The sequence below is a fragment of the Hyperolius riggenbachi genome, chromosome 10 (genome assembly GCF_040937935.1).
Source record: "Hyperolius riggenbachi isolate aHypRig1 chromosome 10, aHypRig1.pri, whole genome shotgun sequence".
NCBI lineage: Eukaryota > Metazoa > Chordata > Amphibia > Anura > Hyperoliidae > Hyperolius > Hyperolius riggenbachi.
In genome coordinates this window covers 32338860-32362633 of record NC_090655.1, presented here as the reverse complement: position 1 = coordinate 32362633, position 23774 = coordinate 32338860, and the positions used below count along the sequence as shown (strand labels likewise).

Sequence of the window (23774 nt, the reverse complement as noted above, 5' to 3'; positions counted from 1 at the left end):
AATTGTGTATGAAGCGGAAAGAAATAAGAAAAGGGGATACATAGCAGTGACTGCAAGCCAGATAACTAGAGATTAAGGTGTTGGGGAGGTTGTGGGCCCTCTGGCCCTCTTAGTCTAATAGCAATCAGTGTGTGACGGCTGGGGTGGGAGGGATGGAGGGGCGCACTTTGGTGTCTCAGCCTTGGGTGCTGGAGAACCTTGACCCTGCTCTGTTCTCCGCATCACCTCCCGGCTGGCATCTTCTCCGCATCACGACATCTGGCATCCATGTATAACTTCCTGTGTCACTGCAGTAACAGCGGAAGTACAAATAGAGGGCGCTCTATTTGAACTTCCGCTGTCACTGGAGTGACAGAAAGTTATACGCGGATGCCGTAATGCGAAGAAGATGCCCGGGACCAGGCTTCAGGTAATGTATGCGGGGGGGGGGGGGTGACAGGTGACAGTGGCAGCTCAGCAGATGGTGAATCTGTTTCAGGCTGAAATCGATTCACAATCTGTTTGCAGTAAAGGCAGCCATACGATCCCTCTCTGATCAGATTCGATCAGAGAGGGATCTATCTGTTGGCAAATCGAACAGTGTATGGCTACCTTTATGCTGGGCATACACGGGTCGATCCGGCGGCTATTGACCCCCGCTGCGTCCCCACTCGTCCTCGCCGGCGCTCCTTATCAGCCACTCCATTCCCCGCTATAGTCAGCCGGTGAGGATCGAGCGGGGAATCTATCCGGCAGGTCATCGGACCTGTCTGATATTATCAATCGAGCCATCAGGTTCGATTGATAAGCCTGCCCAAGTTGCCGTGTATGCCCAGCATTATGCTGGACATACATGGTAGGATTCTTGCTTATCAATCGAGCCGCTGATGGCTCGGTTGATAATTTCCGACAGGTCCGATGACCCGCCGGATCGATTCCCCGCTCGATCCCCGCGGGCGGACAATAGCGGGGAATCGAGCGGAAGATAAGGAAGCGCCCGCGGGGACGAGCGGGGATCGATCCGGACGGCAGGAGAGACACGGCGGGAGCGATCGACTCCTGTATTCTCAGCATTAGATTTTCTGTTAGAATGCATAATTAGATTATTTTCTGTAGAGACTGGCCATTATCTCTGGTGCATTGTCTTCTGCTTATCTCCTGCTGAGTAGAACAATGCCTAATTGCTTAGCAGATAGATCGGAAGATAGATACATTTCCAACATGTTGAACTTTATCTGGCAGGTAAATCTAATGCTGGGAATACACGAGTCGATCTGGCGGCTCGATTAGCCGCCGGATCGACTCCTGCCGCGTCCTTGCCGCCATCCGGATCGATTCCCGCTCGTCCCCGCGGGCGCTCCTTATCTTACTCTTGATTCCCCGCTATTGTCTGCCCACGGGGATCGAGCGGGGAATCGATCCTGCGGGTCATCGGACCTGTCGGCAATTATCAATCGAGCCATCAGTGGCTCGATTGATAAGGGCGCATCGACCCGTGTATGCCCAGCATAACAGAAAATTGTATAGTGTAAACCCAGCATAAGTCTAACAGAAAATCTTATAGAAAATTGTACCAGGGGTGGGTTGGGGGAAAAGACAGTGCACAGAGGTATATGGACCCTGCATGAACATACCTGTGTGCTAGCTTTTGGTATCTGCATCAGGTCAGGTATACTTTAAGGCTATTAAAAAGTATCTTTCCAGTTTAATGGCTAATTAGCTATGATTTTCCATAAAACTGGCTGAAGATGGAATTGTCCTTGAATTCCTACTTCTTTTGTAAATTATGGAAACACCCCGTCTTGTTGTGGGATTAACTAGTCGAATAAAAGAGGAGTACACTGCAATAGGGTCAATTGGAGCGGTGCTGTATCTGTAGTGTGTGGATAGGCAGTACCACTCCAGAATCCATCGCTTGGTCGCGAACCCTCCTGAGCGGATGCCTGCTATTCATCAGAAGAACGCCAATGCATTTCGAACACATAATAGAGACACAGAGAGCCCAATATAGTGTAGTATGTACTGGTATGTGGATATGGCAAGTAAGTCTCTATTTATACTCACAAACATGGCTTACGCTTCAGGTAACCACTATATCAGCAGGTGAGATTAGACCTATCCCCACTCAGGATTAAGAAGTCGCTCTCTGTAGATAGGAAATAAGGGGCAACACCGCTCCACCACCAAGGGTGGACTCAGGAACTGTATAAGCAGACAGAGGCGCCAAAAGGGTAAAATATTCTAAAAACTCATTTCGTGGGCATCTCCCGCTTCATCAGGCAAGAGAAACAAAGCATAAAACTCAAATAGGTCTGACGCAAAGCTCAGCGCCTCTGTGACAGAGGTGCTGAGCTTTACACCAGACCTATTTGAGTTTTATGCTCCATTTCTATTGCCTGATGAAACGGGAGATGCCCGCGAAACGCGTTGCACTTGCACTTTCTGGAGTATATAAAAACATTTTTGTTTTGCATATATACAACACTCATGTGTGTCTGCTTGGAGTAAGCAAGTCCACCTCTGCCTCCTCATTTTAAACGTTTTAGAATAGTTTATCCTTTTGGCGCCTCTGTCTGCTTATAAAGCCAATGCATTTGCTAGTTTAAAAAAAAAAATACCTGTTGGGATTGTCCATTGCGTTTGCTGTTATTTTGCCCTTGGAAAATGTAAAGTATACACTACAGGCTTCCACTTTGGTTGGATGCAACAGACACAGGTCATCTTCCAACTGATTTATCCACATAACGTACATGAGACATTTCCATCACATGTACAATTGTTTTTTGTCGGAAGGAGAAAAAATAAAATGCTGATAGGATATGTGAACAGAAAGCCATACATTATTTAATGATCTCATTAGGCAGCGGCACACTGATTATTTATGAAGCGGCTAATAATATTATGCATTAAAACCTATTCCCAGGCCGTCTGGGGCCAATTAGATTTCCATGAGAAGCAGAATTGCATCGGCGAGCGGGACGGCACAGAGCTGGGAACAAGGAAAGCGGATCAACACTAGCGCAGGTTACTAGAACTTCACATTAAAGTAATTACGGTCTGAGCATGCCCAGTAGAACAAGGGTGCTCTTACATGGAGGTCACGGTGCACGAACACCTTCATTATACTGGGCAAGCGTGGACCTTGGTTGCCCATGCCCAGTACAGACACGCTTGTCCACAGCCATGCTTACACACTGAAGAATAGATTACCCAGCGCTGGATTGGTGGTATTTATGAAGGGACGGTAAGCCTCTGGACTATCCACAGGCTTCCTACTTCTGAGATAAGCACCCATTTCCAATTTTTATTCACTATTGAAGTGCTTTAAATTAAACCTGAGATGGTGTTAAATAACAAAATATATATATACCTGGGGCTTCCTCCAGCCTGATCGCTCACTCACAGTCCTTCTGCGCCGCCTGGATCCTCCTTAATTTGGCTGGGAAAGTCCTCCGGTCCGTGGCATACTGCGCATGCATATTACTGAGCAAGGGCAGGCGGAACGCCAGTGTTGACTGGCGTGGACTAAAGGATTTTTCCAGGCAAATTGCGGAGGATCCAGGTGGTGCAGGAGGACGGCGTGGAAGCGATCAGTCTGGACGGGGCTGGAGGAAGCCTCAGGTATGTATAATTTTTTCCTTTTACACAATCTCAGGCTTACTTTAACCACTTCACCACTAAGGGTTTTTTCCCCTTATGGACCAGAGCAATTTTCACAATTCAGCGTTCCTTCCTTTCATTTGCCAATAACTTCATCACTACTTATCACACCAAAATGATCTATATCTTAGGTTTTTTTGCCACAAATTAGGCTTTTTGGGGGTGATATTTGTATTCAGTAATTACTTCATTTTCTATGCATTATAAAGGGAAAGCATGAATAAATACACTATTCCTCCAATTCCATCCAATATATTTGTAAAATAAACAATGCTACTTTAAATAAAACCCACACTTTTATTTGCCCATATTTCCTGGTTATTACATCGTTTAAATTATATCCCTAGTACAATGTAAGGCGACAATATATTATTTGCAAAAATAACAGTAATATACCCTCATGACCTGCTGAGTACATAAAGTAACTATTACCTTATATACCCGCGTATAAGCCTACATTTTTAGCACAAAGAATGTGGAGAAGAATGAATGGTGAGGCAGGTTTTCTTCCTGGCAGAGGAGCGTAAGGATTGTGCACTAGTGATCCTGCTCTTGCCAGCTAGTTCCCTGATGTGTCACTGTTCCCATCCCCTGCAACATGATGTGCAGAGCATGTTGCTCAAGATACCGGTGTCCCCTATCAGTAAGTAGACAGTTTCCAGTAGCCATTGTGTAGCTGTGCACCTATCCATACAGGCTTAAAACCTCTCCGGCCTTGCTAGTTTCCTGCTATGCTGATTACCCAGTACCCATTCCACAGTTCTTACCCCTTAAGGTTCCTGACATTTTTAATACTTTAGCTGTGTTGCTTTGATACAGCAGTAACTTTTTAATTACTTATACCATTGTAGTGATATACATCCTGGTGTTTTTTTTCAGTACAATCTAGGCTTTCTTTGGGTAATATTGTTCCCCAAAATAATTTTATTTTATGGGGAAAAATTAGACGTAACTGCAGAAAATACCAGTTTTTTTTTATTTTTCACCTTTCCTAGTTTTCACGACACGTCCCACAATCAGAGGCGGGACAAGGTCCTCCAGCACCCAAGGCTAAGACACCAAAGTGCGGCCCTCCATCCCTCCCACCCCAGCCGTCATACACTGATTGCTATTAGACTAAGAGGTGCCCCAGGGCCCCCAACACCCTAATCTCTAGTTATCTGGCTTGTAGTCACTTCCATGTATCTCCTTAGCTTATTTCTTTCTGCTTCCAACACAATTAGGAATGACAGCTGAATGAATTGTGCGCCCCTCATACACTGCGCCCTGAGGCTGGAGCCTCTCCAGCCTATGCCTCGGCCCGGCCCTGCCCACAATTATATACCACATACAATTCATTCTTTGGCCCTTCCCGGGGAAAAAAATACCCATATTCCATATTTTATTACTAGCAGAGCATGTGGCACACCTTCTCATTCAAAGGAGTTTTCTTTATTTTCATGACTATGAACATTGTAGATTCACACTGAAGGCATCCAAGCTATGAATTAACACATGTGGAAGTATAGTACATAACCAAAAAGTGTGAAACAACTGAAAATACCGTATATACTCGCAGGCAAGCAGAATTTTTTACCCCCAAAAAGTGAGTCAAAAGTTGGTGGGGTCGGCTTGCTTGCGAGTCATGTGGTCCGAGATAGAAATCCCCCCCCCCCCCCGCCGCTCCCCCCCACGGCTGCCACTGCTATTACCTTAGCTCGGCGCCACTTCCTCTATTCCCCTGTCCTGCTCCTCGTAGTAACTAATTCACAGCAACGCGGCCCACGGCGGCTGCTGTGTGATGAGGGAGGAAGCCGTAGAGAGAGCGGTTCCCATAGTAACGGCGATACACATCACCGCTACAGGAAGCCGCTCTCTCTACGGGCCGCGCTGCTGTGAATTAGTTACTACGAGCAGGACAGGGGAATAGAGGTAAGGTAATAGCAGCGGCGGCCGTGGGGGGAAGGGGGGGGTGCACTACCTACTCATACTGGGCACTATACTAGCTATACTGAGCACTATACTAGCTATACTGGGCACTATACTAGGCATTATACTGGGCACTATACTAGCCATACTGGGCACTATACTAGCTATACTGGGGCACTACCTACCCATAATGGGCACTTTACTAGCTATACTGGGGCACTACCTACCCATACTGGGCACTATACTCTAGTAGCTATACTGGGCACTTAACTAGCTATACTGAGGCACTACCTACCCATACTGGGCACTATACTAGCTATACCGGGACACACTGGGGGGAAAATCACACTGACAGCATTTCCTACCCCCAGCTTATATGAGGGTCAATAATTTTTTCCTGGTTTTTCAGGTAAAGTTGGGGGGTCGGCTTATATGCGGGTCGGCTTGCTTGCGAGTATATACGGGTATGTCATATTCTAGGTTCTTCAAAGTAGCCACCTTTTGCTTTGATTACGGCTTTGCACATTCTTGACATTCTTTTGATGAGCTTCAAGAGGTAGTCACCTGAAATGGTTTTTCAACAGTCTTGAAGGAGTTCCCAGAGATGCTTAGCACTTGTTGGCACTTTTACCTTCATTCTGCGGTCCAGCTCACCCGAAACCATCTCGATTGGGTTCAGGTCTGGTGACTGTGGAAGCTAGGTCATCTGGCGCAGCATCCCATCACTCTCCTTCCTGGTCAAAAAGCCCTTACACAGCCTGGATGTGTGTTTGGGGTCATTGTCCTGTTGAAAAATAAATGATGGTCCAACTAAATGCAAACCGGATGAAATAGCATGCCGCTGCAAGATGCTGTGGTAGCCATGCTGGTTCAGTATGCCTTCAATTTTGAATAAATCCCCAACCGTGTCACCAGCAAAGCACCCCCACACCATTACACCTCCTTCTCCATGCTTCATGGTGGGAACCAGGCATGTAGAGTCCATCCGTTCAACTTTTCTGCTTCGCAAAAAGACACGGTGGTTGGAACCAAAGATCTCAAATTTGGACTCATCAGACCAAAGCACAGATCTAAAACGCTGGTCTAATGTCCATTCCTTGTGTTCTTTAGCCCAAACAAGTCTCTTCTGCTTGTTGCCTGTCCTTAGCAGTGGTTTCCTAGCAGATATTCTACCATGAAGGCCTGATTCACACAGTCTCCTCTTAACAGTTGTTCTAGAGATGTGTCTGCTGCTAGAACTCTGTGTGGCATTGACCTGGTCTCTAATCTGAGCTGCTGTTAAAGTGCGATTTCTGAGGCTGGTGACTCGGATGAACTTATCCTCCGCAGCAGAGGGGACTCTTGGGGCCTGATTCACAAAGCGGTGCAAACTTTTTCGCGGACTTTTGCACGCGCAAAGTGCCGCGATTCACGCGATCGCGGACTTTTGCGCGCGCAATTTGCGGCAAATTGCGCGCACAAAAGTCCGCGATCGCACGAATCGCGGCACTTTGCGCGCGAAAAAGTCTGTGAAAAAGTTTGCACCGCTTTGTGAATCAGGCCCTTGGTCTTCCTTTCCTGCGGCATTCCACATGTGAGCCAGTTTCTTTGTAGGGTTTCATGGTTTTTTGAGACTGCCCTTGGGGACACTTTCAAAGTTACCCCAATTTTTCAGATTGACCGACCTTCATTTCTTAAAGTAATGATGGCCACTCATTTTTCTTTACTTTGCTGCTTTTTTCTTTCCATAATACAAATTCTAACAGGCTGTTCAGTAGGACTGTCAGCTGTGTATCCACCTGACTTCTCCACAACTGATGGTCCCAACCCCATTTATAAGGCAAGAAATCCCACTTATTATACCTGACAGGTGACTACCTCTTGAAGCTCATCAAGAGAATGCCAAGAGTGTGCAAAGCAGTAATCAAAGCAAAAGGTGGCTACTTTGAAGAACCTAGAATATGACATTTTCAGCTGTTTCACACTTTTTTTGGTTATGTACTATACTTCCACATGTGTTAATAGCTTGGATGCCTTCAGTGTGAATCTACAATGTTCATAGTCATGAAAATAAAGAAAACTCTTTAAATGAGAAGGTGTGTCCAAACTTTTGGTCTGTACTGTAGATCAGGTGAAAACAGAGGAAAAAAAGGTGAAAAAGTTTTGTGAATCATGCCCATGGTTTAATTAAAAATGAAGAGGTAACCTATTCTTTATTAATAATTATATACAAAGAGGAAAAAAAGAATAAACAACCAAACAAAACAGAAAGCAACAAGGGAAACATTTAAAAGACATACCCATTCATATTCATTATTGTCCCCCCCCCCCCCCATTCCTTTAGATCCCACCTCTTGTTTCCCCCCTATTCCTTTAGATTGTAAGCTCAGGGCTCTCTCCCCCTTTTGTGTCTTGGAATTAATTTTACAATTTATTCATCCTATTACGTTTGTCACTGTAATTACTAATTCTGGATTTTGTATATTGGTGTATACAATTTTTATGTATTATTATGTACCCCATGTTTATTATTTACTTTGTACAGCGCCATGGAATATGTTGACACTTTAGAAATCAATAATACCACATTTTCTCCTTTACATGTTGACTGTCCTACCTCCTCCTCAGTGCCGCTGCCCAGAACCCGCATCCAGTACCCCCCGGCCATACATTTTACATTTGAGCTTCAAGTTAGAGGCCTGCGCGGGTCCACTTTTTCATACCCGCACTCGACCCGCACCCGCGACCCGCTACCCGCACTTGCCCACCCGTGACCCGCTACCCGCACTTGACCCGCACCCGTGACCCGCTACCCGCACTTGACCCGCGACCCGCACTCGACCCGCACCCGCGACCCGCTACCCGCACCCGACCCGCGACCCATACTCGACCCGCACCCGCGACCCGCTACCCGCACCCGACCCACTACCCGCACTCGACCCGCACCCGCGACCCGCTACCCGCACCCGACCCACTACCCGCACTCGACCCGCTTTCTGGTGAATTTGATACCCACAACCCGACCCGCAGAACCGCTACCCGACCCGCAGGCCCGCTTTTTTACATTTTCTTCTAAAGTGCACATTTAAAGTAAAATTGGGGAGCTGTAAAGTTAATAAAACCTATTTTTATACACAAACCAAAGCTAAAGAAGGTTTTTAGCTTGCTTTCACTACCCGCGACCCGCACCCGCAACCCGCACCCGACCCGCAGCTCAAATCAATTCAGGTGCCCGAACCCGACCCGCATTTCGGGTTACCCGCGGGTACCCGACCCGCTGCAGGTCTCTACTTCAAGTCACAGGATGAGCGTGACCATGTTTAAAAAAAAAAAATAATGCGCACACACACACGCACACACACTATATTGCACAGGTATTGACATCTGTAAAAAGAATTCAAAACTACAGGGAACAGTCGAAAAATTGTGTGGCATTATATGCGTTTTGCACCCAGAGTTCAAATTTCTAAATTTCCTACCTACAAATTTTGTTACCCATCCTTTAACCCCCCCAAATTCCATGTGTCAAACATCAGTGATTTGGAAGAATTGCACCTCTTATTGGTCCTGTTATTTAAAAGAAAGACAAATACATGATAAAGCTCATTTCTGGTGTCATGTAGTGGCAGTGGTGCTCCACATACAATACAGCAATAATCAGGCACACCACTTTAGCAGCAAAGTGTCACTGAACATCAGCCAGTTCCGTACAGCACACAGTGTGTCTGGCTGTGCTAGTCTGCGAGGGGTTAAGTGATTGAAGTGCAGGAGTGACGTCAGGAAGGAGCTGGGTGAGGGGGGCTCTGAGAGGTGCCCTCCCTCCCCTCTCCAGAGTCTCAGCTCGGAACCCTCTGCTGCACTCACCTCCCATCTGCAGCCAACAGCTGGAGAGGAGGGAACCCAACTGCCAGCAAGACCAGGTAAGAGTTCTGCCTTCTCTGTGGACCCCTCAAGACTCCACTTACCACAAGACCTGATCCCAGCTCTCGGCCCCTGACCCTCTTAATTCTCCATCACAGGATCAGATCCATGTTCCCTGCATCTGGTCCCCTAGACTATTCCAGGAAAAGAAGCAAATTCGCAATCCCTGCATCTCTTCACCTAGACTTCTTCCATCACTCAAGCAGATCCAAATAAACTTCATCTCATTCTCCAGACTCCATCCATCTCTAGAGAAGATATAGACTACCTATACCTGGCCCTTTAGATTTCTCTGGTCATGGGAATAGATCTGAACTCCTTGTACTCGATCCTCCAGACACCTTTATTCATAGGACCAAACAAACATATCCTGCACCTGATACTTCTTCATCATTGGACCAGACCAGAACTCCCTGCACCAGATCTCCAGACTGCTTCTATCACAGGACCAGACCAGAATTCCCTGCACCAGATCTCCTGACTGCTTCTATCACAGAACCAGACCAGAAGTCGCTGCAGCTGATCTCCTGACAGCTTCTATCAAAAGGACCAGACCAGAACTTCCTGCAACTGATCCCCAGACTGCTTGTATCACAGGACCAGACCAGCACTCCTTGCACTTGATCCCTAGACTGCTTCTATCACAGGACTAGACCAGCACTCCCTGCACCTGATTCTCAGACTGCTTATATCATAGAACCAGACCAGAACTCCCTGCACCTGATCTCCTGACCAGGTCTATCACGGGACCACACCAGAACTCCCTGCACCAGATCTCCAGACTGCTTCTATCACAGAACCAGACCTCCCTGCAGCTGATCTGACTGCTTCTATCAAAGGACCAGACCAGAACTTCCTGCACCTGATCCTCCACGCTGCTTCCATCACAGGACCAGACCTGAACTTCCTGGACCTGATCCCCAGATTGCTTCTATTACTGAACCAGATCCAAATTAACGTCATCTGATCCACAGACTCCTTCCATCTCTACAGAAAATACAGACCTCCTGTACTTGGTCCCCTAGATTTTTTTCTGTCACAGGACCAAACCTGAATTCCTTGTACCTGATCATCCAGATGCCTTCAAAGGACCAGGCTGAAATATCCTTCACCTGGTACTCCATGCTCCTTCCATCAAAGGACCACTCAACTCGCTGCAACTGATCCCCAAATTGCTTCTATGACAGGACCAGACCCAAATGAACTTTACTTGAACCCCCCAGACTGCTTCCACAACATACAGAGCCCCTTGTACCTCATCTCCTAGATTTTTTCCATCAAAGGACCAGACCAGAACTTCCACTGCTTCTGCTCCATTCCCACTGCTTCTACACCAGCTGCTCATCACTGTGTCCTGATCCCTCTTCTGGTTCCATTGCTTCTGCCCCAGTCCCACTGCTTCTAACCAAAATTCTCATTACCTTTTCCAGGCTCCACAGCATTTGCTCCAGCTTCTCACCACCCTTGCTTGGTCCCACTGCTTCTGCCCCAGTTTCTTATTCCCGTCCTGGTTCCACTGATTCTACCCCAGCTTCTCATTAACCTGTCCTGGTTCCACTGATCCTGCCCCAGCTTATCACCCTGTCCTGGTTCCACTGCTTCTGCCCCAGCTTATCACCCTGTCCTGGTTCCTCTGCTTCTGCCCCAGCTTATCACCCTGTCCTGGTTCCACTGCTTCTGCCCCAGCTTATCACCCTGTCCTGGTTCCACTGCTTCTGCCCCAGCTTATCACCCTGTCCTGGTTCCACTGCTTCTGCCCCAGCTTATCACCCTGTCCTGGTTCCACTGCTTCTGCCCCAGCTTATCACCCTGTCCTGGTTCCACTGCTTCTGCCCCAGCTTATCACCCTGTCCTGGTTCCACTGCTCCTGCCCCAGCTTATCACCCTGTCCTGGTTCCACTGCTTCTGCCCCAGCTTCTTATCACCCTTCCCTGGTTCAAGCGACCCTGACCAAGCTTCTCATCACCCGGCCCTTGTTCCACCGACCCTGCCCCAGCTTCTCATCACCCTGCCCTTGTTCCAAGGACCCTGCTCCAGCTTCTCATTACCCTGCCCTGGTTCCAAGGACCCTGCCCGAGCTTCTTATCACCCTGTCTTGGTTCCACTGCTTCTGCCCCAGCTTATCACCTTGCCCTGGTTCCACCGACCCTGCCAAAGCTTCTCATCTCCCTGTGCTAGTTCCACAGCTTCTGCCCCAGGCTCTTATCACCATGTTTTGGTATCACAGCTTCTGCCCCAGCTAATCACCCTGCCCTGGTACCACTGCTTCTGCCCCACTTATAACCCTGTTCAGGTTTCACTGCTTCTGCCCCAGCTTCTTACCACCCTGTCCTGGTTCTACTGCTCCTGTCTCAGCTTCTTACCACCCAGTCCTTGTTCCACTGCTTCTGCTACAGCTCTTTACCACCCTGTCCTGGTTCCACAGCCTGTGCCTTATCTTCTTATTACCCTGTCCTGGTACCACTGTTTCTGCTCTAGCTTCTTATTACCTTGTCCTCCTGTCCCACTGCTTCTGCCCAAAGCTTCTTATCACCCAGTCCTGTCCCACTGCTTTTGCCCTAGCTTCATATCAAACTGTCCTGGTAACACTGCGCTAGTTCATTGGCTTCTGCCCCAATTTATAATCGCCTTGCCTGTGATCCAGCTTCCCTTACCCTTGTTTTCAAGCTTTTGCCTTTACTTCCCCCTTTTCTACCATGATTAGTTTGCCCAAGCCTCTAATTGCTTTAACTAAGAGTTAATTCTCCTATTTAGACTGATCTACCTGTCCCAAATTCTGATCCTTGTACCTCAATGTCACTTGTTCTACTTCCTGCTTCCCGTGAACCCATCTCTGTGCCCGACTCTTCTCCTCCTGCCTCCTCCAGAATGTGATGACAATCTCCGGATGGAGCCTGCAGCATCCTCCTCAGGAAGTCTCCAAACTGGGCTGCCCTATATTCTACGTAACCTCAATTCATGGCTTGTCATTCTCCAGCTGATCATATTCCGCGTACATCTTCCTTCTCTCAGCTGAAGAGAAAAGGGATGAATGTTGCCCGGTGAAGACAACATAATTGAATTGTCTGATTTGCTTATCTTCACTGCTCATAGATTTTCGGGTTGGCTGATAAAACAGATCGTAATTCTTGGCTCCTGTTTCCTTTAGGGATGAAAAAAACAAAACAAACATTTCATCTTGGCCAAAGTTTTAGACTTTGCTCTCTTCCATCTCTCGAAGGATGTATATGTGACAAAACGCGTCTCTTCTTGCAGCCAGGAAGATGAATTATATTTCATGCAGGGACACCATCCACATGTAGAGACTCGGAGGATATTTCCCTCCCCTCCTTCCTCCCTCGGGATTCATTAGATGTTACTTTATACAAACAGACTATTTAATATTCCTGTAATACTTCAGTATTAGATTTTTTTTAAAAAGAAGACGAAATCATACAACCACGGTTTTGCCTCAAGGTGCACATACAGAACGTACACATTTTTTTGCATTTCCACCCAATCCTCCTAAATTAAGATTACTAGTTGATCTAGGGAAAAATTAAACGGTTTGTGGACATTTTAAATTTGCTTTCACTTTTTTTTTTCTACGTATGAATGAATATTCTGGTCAGGTTTAAAAAGGCAACAAAAAGGCAAAAATTCAAACAGCCAACGTTACAATTCTGCACTAGGGTCGACCATATTGGATAACTTTACTTTCGTAAACTTTGGCATCATTTTTGCTATTCTGATCGACTGTAATTATGATTTTGCATGTAATCTTGATTTCGTGTAATGGTCTTAGTTTACGCAGAATTACAATCAAGGAATGCACTATTGCCTATTGTTCTTTTGTTTTCTCGTTTGCCAACGCCATGTGTACCACAAACAATTCCGGGTACAACAACCATTGTACTCGGCAACTAAACACGATTATGATTCTGAATTCACTACAGTGTTTTGAACATATTTTTGACATAAAGGAGAATCTTTATAGACATGTGTTGCGTATGAAAATTTGTTTTCACTTAATGTATTGAACTCATTGGGCATTTTCTCATAGGCGACCATTTCGCAGGTCAATTACGAGTCAATGCAAAAATGATGCATTCTAATTACGATTACGTGCATAATTTCGCACTGGTTTGAAATTTTGTTTACAATTTCGTATTATGATTGCCAATTTTGCTGCAAAATGACTGCTTTGAGAGATTCAAGCTGATCACGGTTCTGCACTTTTTTTCTTACTGGCGCATTCGTTTTGAGTCAGATTTTGTATTTTGCTCTCCTAAGCCATCTTTCCTCTGCTGTTCCTTGCAAGTTCCGCCCCTCTTCCATGCATCACTACCCCTATTTCCACGTGCAGCACTGCAGCAGTCCCTATTCCATTTGTAGTCAAAAAAGAAAAAGTAGTAGTTGGCACTATGGCATTTACTGGGCTGTTGTACAGGCTCGGGGTATAGTAAATATCCCGGTGGATGAGTTGGAGGAGTTAAGTCAAATAAGAAAAGATAAACAGAAAAGCAATCTGAATCAGCCCTAAATTCTCTTCCACCATAACTATAACACTAATCCCAACCACCTACCTCAGTGTTCCCCAACCCTGTCCTCAAGGCCCACCAACAGTGCATGTTTTGTGGAAATCCACACAGGTAGATAATCAGCTCTGCTGAGACACCAATAACCTCAGCTGTGAAGGTTTGTGGTTTTCTGCAAAACACGTACTGTTGGTGGTACTTTAGGACAGGGCTGGGGAACTGTGACCTAACCCTTAAGGTGCCCATACGTTATTGGATTGTTCATAGATAGATCAATCGACTTTATTGGGTGATCAAAAACAGTGCGGTCGATGTAAAGTTAATTGATTAATGGCTCCCACACTGCAAGCGAGATCCTGGTGCATCTCCTTCACCAACCAATCTGAACGATGTTGTACCGCCACGCCCTGAAACCAAAAAGGTTAGCCGATTCCTTTTACAATTGACCAATATTTTCCACCCTGCTCGATTGAGTAAATTTGTTGAATCATTCAGATTTTGGCCAATTTCCATCAATCAGAAAGGAACAATGTGATTAAAGGATCAAATCAAACAGTCGATCAAAACAGTATAATCGAGGAATGTATGGGCACCGTTACCCAACCAAACTTAAACTGTAACATCACGCTCCAGAACCTTAAAGTGTAACTGTCGGGCATAAAATCAAAAATCAATTCTTTATTTTTATCTGCTAAACAAGTAATAGGGATGGTAATCAGGCAATCCAAAAGTTAAAATCTCTATTACTTTTCTTGTTTATAAATGATCATTCCCCAGTTTACCTGACTTTTATTTGGTACGTTGCCGCAAAAAGGAAGTTGCAGGGCATGCTGGGTTGTCCTTTTTTGCCTCTGTACATTAGATAAGTCTGAGGGGAAATAAAGAAGCAAAAAAAGACAACCCAGCATGCCCTGCAACTTCCTTTGTGCGGCAACGTACCAAATAAGAGTCAGGTAAACTGGGGAATGATCATTTATAAACAAGAAAAGTAATAGAGATTTTAACTTTTGGATTGGCTGATTAGCATCCTTATTACTTGTTTACCAGATAAAAATAAAGAATTGATTTTTGATTTTATGCCCGACAGTTACATTTTAAAGGGATACTGTAGGGGGGGTAAATGAGTTGAACTTCCCCGGGGCTTCTAATGGTCCCCCGCAGACATCCTGTGCCTGCGCAGCCACTCATCGATGCTCTGGCCCCGCCTCCGGGTCACTTCTGGAATTTCAGACTTTAAAGTCAGAAAACCACTGCGACTGCGTTGCCGTATCCTCGTTGCGGCTAATGTCACCAGGGGTGTACTGCACAGGCCCAGTATGGTCTGTGCTTGCGCAGTACGCTCCTGGTGACATCAGGGGAAGCGAGGATACGGCAACGCAGGTGCAGTGGTTTTCAGACTTTAAAGTCTGAAATTCCAGAAGTGACCCGGAGGCGGGGCCGGAGCATCGGTGAGTGGCTGCGCAGGCACAGGATGTCTGCGGGGGACCATTAGAAGCCCCGGGTAAGTTCAACTCATTTTCCCCCGACCCCCCTACAGTATCCCTTTAACACTAACCTTTCTTACTGAAATCCTTAGGTCTCTTTCATAGTAGGACGTTGCGTTTTGATGCAACGTTAAGGTCGCAACGCAAATTACAACGCAACGCCCTTAAAAATCCGCAACACAACTTAATGCCCCGTTATGGTCGCATACAGTAGAGCATACAGGCAATGAAAAATATGTTTCCAGGTCATTACTGAGCATGTGCAAACAGTCCAGCGCAGCTAATAACTTGTATAAACGCACAACATGCAGGACTTTCTAATAACGCTACATGTTACACACAAACGCAACGTGTGCACTGTGAATGTCGCACAGACGTTGTATTGCTGTGTGTTAGTCTATGTTGAAACATTTTCTAACGTGCGACTTTAACGTCGCAATGTGAAAGAGGCCCACCGGAACCCCAGCACTAAGCACACCCACCGGAACCCCAGCACTAAGCACACCCACCGGAACCCCAGCACAAAGCACACCCACCGGAACCCCAACACGAAATACACCCACTGGAACCCCAGCACTAAGCACACCCACCGGAACCCCAACACGAAATACACCCACTGGAACCCCAGCACTAAGCACACCCACCGGAACCCCAGCACAAAGCACACCCACCGGAACCCCAGCACTAAGCACACCCACCGGAACCCCAGCACTAAGCACACCCACCGGAACCCCAGCACTAAGCACACCCACCGGAACCCCAGCACTAAGCACGCTCACCGGAACCCCAGCACTAAGCACGCCCACCGGAACCACAGCACTAAGCACGCCCACCGAAACCCCAGCACTAAGCACGCCTACCAGAACCCCAGCACTAAGCACACCCACCGGAACCCCAGCACTAAGCACACCCACCGGAACCCCAGCACAAAGCACACCCACCGGAACCCCAACACGAAATACACCCACTGGAACCCCAGCACTAAGCACACCCACCGGAACCCCAACACGAAATACACCCACTGGAACCCCAGCACTAAGCACACCCACCGGAACCCCAGCACTAAGCACACCCACCGGAACCCCAGCACTAAGCACACCCACCGGAACCCCAGCACAAAGCACACCCACCGGAACGCCAACACGAAATACACCCACTGGAACCCCAGCACTAAGCACACCCACCGGAACGCCAACACGAAATACACCCACTGGAACCCCAGCACTAAGCACACCCACCGGAACGCCAACACGAAATACACCCACTGGAACCCCAGCACTAAGCACACCCACCGGAACCCCAGCACTAAGCACACCCACCGGAACCCCAGCACTAAGCACACCCACCGGAACCCCAGCACAAAGCACACCCACCGGAACGCCAACACGAAATACACCCACCGGAACCCCAGCACAAAGCACACCCACCGGAACGCCAACACGAAATACACCCACTGGAACCCCAGCACTAAGCACACCCACCGGAACCCCAGCACTAAGCACACCCACCGGAACCCCAGCACTAAGCACACCCACCGGAACCCCAGCACTAAGCACACCCACCGGAACGCCAACACGAAATACACCCACTGGAACCCCAGCACTAAGCACACCCACCGGAACCCCAGCACTAAGCACACCCACCGGAACCCCAGCACTAAGCACACCCACCGGAACCCCAGCACTAAGCACACCCACCGGAACCCCAGCACTAAGCACACCCACCGGAACCCCAGCACTAAGCACACCCACCGGAACCCCAGCACTAAGCACGCCTACCGAAACCCCAGCACTAAGCACGCCTACCAGAACCCCAGCACTAAGCACGCCTACCAGAACCCCAGCACTAAGCACGCCTACCAAGACCCCAGCACTTAGCATGACTACAAGGACCCCCGCACTAAGCACGCCTACTAGAACCCCAGCACTAAGCATGTCTACCAAAACTCTAGTACTAAGCACACCCACCAGAACCCCAGCCGGCCTACCAGGACCCCAGCACTAGGCACGCCTACCAGGACCCCAGCACTAAGCTCACAATTATTATTTGTATTTATAAAGCGCCAACATATTACGCAGCGCTGGCCGAAATATAGGGATACATACATTGCTACCTCTCTGTCTGTCACCCCTTGTTGCAAACGATTATACAACACAGCACAAGGTTATACATGCAATCAGGGTAAAAAATGCGTTTTACAGAGACCCGGCAAAACAAGTCGGAGTTAGTCCATGAGAAGGGTGTCATTGCTGGCGTAGTAAAATTAAGAAGGACACACTAAGGGCCCTTTTCCACTAGAGGCGTTTGCGATTGCCGAAACGCAAGCGATTGCTAGTGGAAAAGGGCCCTTGAAAGCACAGGGTGTTAACATTGTCTGCTTTCATGAAAGCAGGAAGTAGACATTGCAGGATACGTATCAGCTGTAAGAAAGAAAATGTTTTCTTTAAAAGGTTATTATGCTGTTGCTTATCTTTTAGAGCAGAGAGGAAGTTCTGAATTCAGGTCCACTTTAAGGATTAATGGAAACACAGATGACATTAGTAGAAAAAACATTTACTACAAAGCATTGTTTAAAGTAAAACTGCATACAGTACACCACGGCGACTCCCTTTTGTGAATCCCTCCACTGGCTTCCTAGCCACTCCAGAATCAGATTCAAGATACGGTGTCTGACCTACAAACTGTCCCCACCGCATCACCAAATCCTATGCATGCCTCCAGGACTTCTCAAGAGCTGCTTCAACACTATGGAACTTCCTACCTCCCCCCATTAGCGTTTCCCCCTTTCAACATCTTCAAGAAGGCCCTCAAAACTCACCTTTTTACTCTGGCCTACGACGCGTCACAAGTGCTCTGACACCCGCAGCTGAACTCTGGTCCCCTACCTATTGTGTCCTCTTCTCTCCCTCTAGATTGTAAGCCTTCGGACAGGGCCCTCCTCCTTATGTCTCCTACCTGTTCACGCACCTCCATTACCGTACACCCATCCTATGGATCGGAGTGAGCTCAACTTGCCTAATCTCCTCGCTCCCATCCACTGGCTGACTGAAGGCTCTTTCACACTAGAGCCCGTGCCCTGCGTTTTGACGCAAAACTTTGCATTAACCAAGGTAAAATGAAAGTCCATAGACTTTCATTTTACCTTTCACACCTCACGCTGCGTTTTGGTACGTTGGGGTTCAACGCACCCAGGAGCTTTTAAAGGGACTCCGAGCAGTGCCTGTGGGTATGCCTTTAAGCATACCCACAACTAATTGATTATATCCTCACACCTACCAGCATGATGTTTGTAATTATATCCCCCTGGGTTCCTTGTATTTTATTGCATTGTGCTGAATGGAGCTGCCGACACTGGGGAAAGTGTCGTCCTGTGTAATACAATGCTGAATAAGGAATCCAAGATGGTGGCCGCGATTTCGATCGCGAAAACTAAAAGGCGTAGGGTGGCGGTTTATATATCAATGGAAAGAGGAGAAAGAGAGCTCAAAAATGGTATGCATCTTTCCATAGTTATTGCACTGCTCGGAGTCCCTTTAATCGTCGAGAGCCGGTGTTTTCCCATCAGGTGAATAGCTACTGCCGCTGATTGCGTTGCACCGCAATATCCCGATGACACGCCGCAGGTTATACAATGCGTGCAGGAGAATGGCTCCTGCACTCGTTGTAGATGTGAAAGAGCCCCAAGCATTAACTTGCGTGATCTGTTTTTTCTTATCTTCCTGTATTGTCTTATTGTTGTATATCACCCCTAAATATTGTCTGTAACCTTAACTAATGTACAGCGCTGTGTAATATGTTGGCGCTTTATAAATACAATAAATAAATACAACAAAAACAAACTGCACTTTACTTTGGAAACAAATTGTGGCTGGTGTGAGGAGAGGATGAGGCTTATTGGATAGAAAACCCTTCGCTATAACTAACAGAATCTCACCCCCAAACTTTTTCTGTGTGGCTTTAACAAGGAGCTCATCCAATCACAGTTGCTTTTGCCTGATTTTGAGTATTTCATGCAAATGTGACATTGTACAGTCAAATTAACCACTTCACCCCATGGCGGTTTTTACCGGACAAGAGCGATTTTCACCTTTCCGTGCTCATGCCTTTCATTTGCCAATAGCTTAATCACTACTAACCACAATGAAATGATCTATATCTTGTTTTTTTCACCACCAATTGGGCTTTTTGGAGTTGATATTTGTTTTCAGTAATTACTTTAATTTCTATGCATTTTAAAGGGAGATATGGAGGAAAAAATTAAAAAATACACTATTTCTCCATCCCCTATGGTTTTAATATAAACACTGCTACTGTACATAAAACACACACATTTTATCTGCCTATTTGTCGTGGTTATCACAAGATTTTTATTATGTCCCTAGTACAAAGTATGGTGACAATATGTCATTTGGAAATAAAGGTGTATTTTTTCTTTGGTGTTTTTTTTTCTTTCACTATTTTCACGTGCACGTTCACGTGAATGCACGTGCACCCGCAGGAGCGCGCACGTGCACGCGCATAGCGGCAGCAGCACTGTCTGACTTATAAAAACGTCCTGGAGCCATTAAGAGGCTCTAGCAGGACGTTTTTATAAGTCAGCATGTCATTAAGTGGTTAAAGCAAAACGGATGTGAAATTTGAAAGATTCCCCAACCCTGTCCTCATGCGATGCGACAGTGAGCCGGAGGTATCAAAGTTGCCGCAATCCTGACTCAAAGGCTGCAGCGTGTTACCGCATGATCCCTACCTACCGCACTGATTACGCAGTAATGCAAGCCAATGGGCAAGGCAGGCAGTGTGCACGACTGGAGTGCAGTGTGACATGGTGTGCATGCCCAGCAGGAAGAACGTCACTAGCTGGGAGGGGGCGGCACTATGCATATGGCCCAGTCGCCGCACTGTGGCACAGGCTCGTATGAAGGCTGATTTCTGCAGTGCCCGTTGGGACCTGATCCCCTTGGGCGAAGCCGCTGGGCCGGGCTGCACACACGCAAGTCAGCTGTGTAGCTGATGGCACGTACTGTTGCTATGCGGAGGGGCGACAGAGCTGCAAGTGTCTGCAGCAGGCAGGGGAGCGGTGTGCATAAAGGAATGAGGAATCGTCCGGCGCTGGGGGCGAGTTGATCCGCCGGGCGTATGCTTGCACATCTCGGGTCGGGGATCGGGCACCTCTGTACACGCCCCTGATTATCAGCTGAGGCCGTCGTTATCAGCCAGGTTTAGGCAAGCATGTGTACGAAGCTTTAGACTATAAACGAAATTTGAGTATAATGTCACTTTTAAACTTACAAGTAAACTATACAGGAGTTAGGGTGGCCATACATGGTACAATTTTTCATTGTTTGTCGATTAGATAATTTAGTTTGATTATTCCGTTAGACCGAATATACAGATTTTTCCACCATGTCCGATCTGATTTTTCTCGAAAAAACGGGATAATCGTTCGAATTTCTTGATCGAAAAAAAATATATTTTCAACTTTCATTTGATTCGATTATTTAGATCGAATAAACGGGATAATCGAATGTTTTTATTGTAACATGTATGGCCACCATTAGACATTACAGGTATTGCCTGAATCATCTATTGTTGCTTTGATGTCAGCAGACCAGAACTTAGTAAGCCTTCAGCAGCTAGTGAATAATGCTAATTAATCTCTCCTTATTCTTAGGTGCTCTGCCATGTCCGTCACAGAGTTCAGCCTCCTGCGATGGCTGCGGGAAAGGCGACAGTCGCGGAAGCTAATCCTCCTCATTGTGTTCATTGCTCTGCTGCTAGACAACATGCTGCTGACTGTAGTAGGTATGTACTGCTCGTCATCCCACTCATCACAGGTACTCTGTATGGGTTATTACAATATCTGCAGACATCTTAGCCAGTGGGAACGTCATAAGTGATCCATTAGACGTGGGTAATATCAGACGCCAGTGAGGATTGCTGAAAGTTTTGTGAATTTGTGGTTATGTGATTGTATTCGCATGCAGCATCCACAAATGCCCCCCCCCCCCCCATTCTGAACCGGTTCTGTTTTATTGTCTCAGATGAATGACACAGCATTTTACACAGACTGACAGTTCAGAGCCACAGTCTATGAGCTATTGACTCTTTATCTAATCCCTACACCTGGATTGCATAGGAAGGGTAAATAAAGGGGGGTGTAACACTTTGGATTAAAAAAAAAAAAAAACACAGACACCAGGGCCCATATGCAGTTACATTTTTCTCCTGAGTTTTCTCCTAGGTGATAATGTTTCAACTTCTTTTTAAAATAACTTTTCAGCACTTTGCAATTGAAAAAGTACCAAAAAAGTAAGTGAAAAAGTACTATGAAAATTATTTTGAGTATTTTCTCGCTTATTGGTAGTTTAACCACTTGCCGACCGCGCACTCATAACGCGCGTCGGCAAAGTGGCAGCTGCAGGACCAGCGACGCAGTTCTGCGTCGCCGGCTGCAGGCTAATTAATCAGGAAGCAGCCGCTCGCGCGAGCGGCTGCTTCCTGTCAATTCACGGCGGGGGGCTCCGTGAATAGCCTGCGAGCCGCCGATCGGAAATAGTCCGCTTTGTTTACATTTGTACAACGCTGCTAACAGTAGCAGCGTTGTACCAGATCAGCGATCCCCGGCCAATCAGCGGCCGGGGATCGCTGTCACATGACAGGCAGGAGCCTGTTAGAGGCTGCACAGGACAGATCCGTTCCTGTGCAGCCTCTGATCTCCAGGGAAGGGAGGTAGGAGAGGGAGGGGGGGAATGTCGCCGCGGAGGGGGGATTTGAGGTCCCCCCCCCGCTAACCTCAGGCAGGCAGGAGCGATCAGACCCCCCTACACATCATCCCCATAGGGGGGGAAAAAGGGGGGCGATCTGGTCGCTCTGCCTGCTACCTGATCTATGCTGGGGGCTGCAGAGCCCACCCAGCACAGATCACAGAATACAGCGCTGGTCCTTAAGGGGGGGGTAAAGCGTGGGTCCTCAAGTGGTTAAAAGGCATTATATTGAGAAGGTTTGAAAATATGGCCTAGGAGAAAAATGTAATTGCATATTGGCCCGGGACCCCCGATGGTGCAGGCGCGGTAAGTCACGACAATAAGAAAGTGTTGTAGAGTCAATGAAATGCACTCACAAAGGAAGGTTGCAGATGAACAACCAACCATTGTAGGCAGGTGGAGATGCACAAACCCGACTCCACTTGGGTGACCAGCCAGGCTGGATGCGGTCATTTTCTTAGTACAAAAAGTTCTAGATAGTTGCAAAGGTGGCGTTAGTTAGGCCACCTGGCCAAATAGAATACCCCTCCCGAAGGAGGGTTGGTAACACAAACGGGGAGAAAGAGGCGCCCAGGGTATGATAATAAAACCATGTTAACTAACAGGGGCGTTGCTAGCCCCAAAGATCAGTGGCATGTGCCCCGGATCTAATCTGGGGTGCCCCAGATGTCCCCCAGGAAGAGTAGAGGCACCACAGCATCCAGCATGGCACCACACAGTACCCAGCATGCCCCACAGAGGCACCACACAGCTCCCAGCATGGCATTACAGCACCTAGCGTGCCCATAGAGGCACCGTAGCACCCAGCATGGCACCACAGCAATAAGGGGTATGGTGGGTGCTATGGTGCCTCTATGTGGGCATATCGGGTGCTGTGATGCATGCTAGGTGCTGTGATGCCTTTATGGGGGGCATGTAGGGAGCTGTGGTTGTTCTATGGGGGCATGCTGGGAGTTGTGGTGCCTCAATGGGAGGTCCGCAGGAGCATGAGAGGGGGTCCACTAGAAGGTCAGGGAATTATATGTGTGGACTGGCAGCAGGCCAGCCCGGCCAGCAGAAAGCCAGACCAGCCAGCACAGAAGCCAGGTAACTCTGCCTAGTTAAGAGACTCTAAAAAATCATTTATATTACAAAATCCACTATAATATATTAGTCCTACCTGAACCGCCGCATCCCCCCGGGGGGGGGGGGGGGGCAATCCGGCCAGCGCTTCCGTGAGAGGCAGAGCTATGAGCAGCAACTGTGCCTCTCAGCGCTTCTGTCAGCGCGTATCTCCGCCTCTCCCCACCCCTCTCAGTCTTCCTTCACTGAGAGGGGCGGGGAGAGGCGGAGATACGCGCTGACAGACGCGTGTGAGGCAGAGCTGCAGCTCATGGCTCTGCCTCACACGGAAGAGTAGAGGGCAGCAAAATCCACGACCAAGAAAGTTGTGGATTTTACAGGGGAGAGGGAGGGCCAGTTAGGAGGTTTAGGTAGGGCTAGTATGTTAAAGAGGATTTTGTTATATATATATATATATATATATATATATATATATATATATATATATATATATATATATA

The 23774-nt window shown here is 47.4% G+C and overlaps 1 protein-coding gene across 3 annotated transcripts in view; it reads left to right on the top strand.

Moving 5' to 3' along the window:
• The window catches only part of SLC18A2 (solute carrier family 18 member A2), a 105174-nt gene that overhangs the window by 21196 nt on the left and 60204 nt on the right, over window positions 1-23774 (top strand). Inside the window, exons 1-2 of one of the 3 annotated variants that reach the window (XM_068255270.1) lie at window positions 9412-9446; window positions 21120-21250. In XM_068255270.1, the coding sequence (XP_068111371.1) occupies window positions 21130-21250 (121 nt within the window). In that variant the 5' untranslated portion in view covers window positions 9412-9446; window positions 21120-21129. Of the gene's footprint in view, window positions 1-9411; window positions 9447-12368; window positions 12393-21119; window positions 21251-23774 lie in introns of those variants that run through there. The other 2 variants (XM_068255272.1, XM_068255271.1) reach the window with 2 other exon arrangements.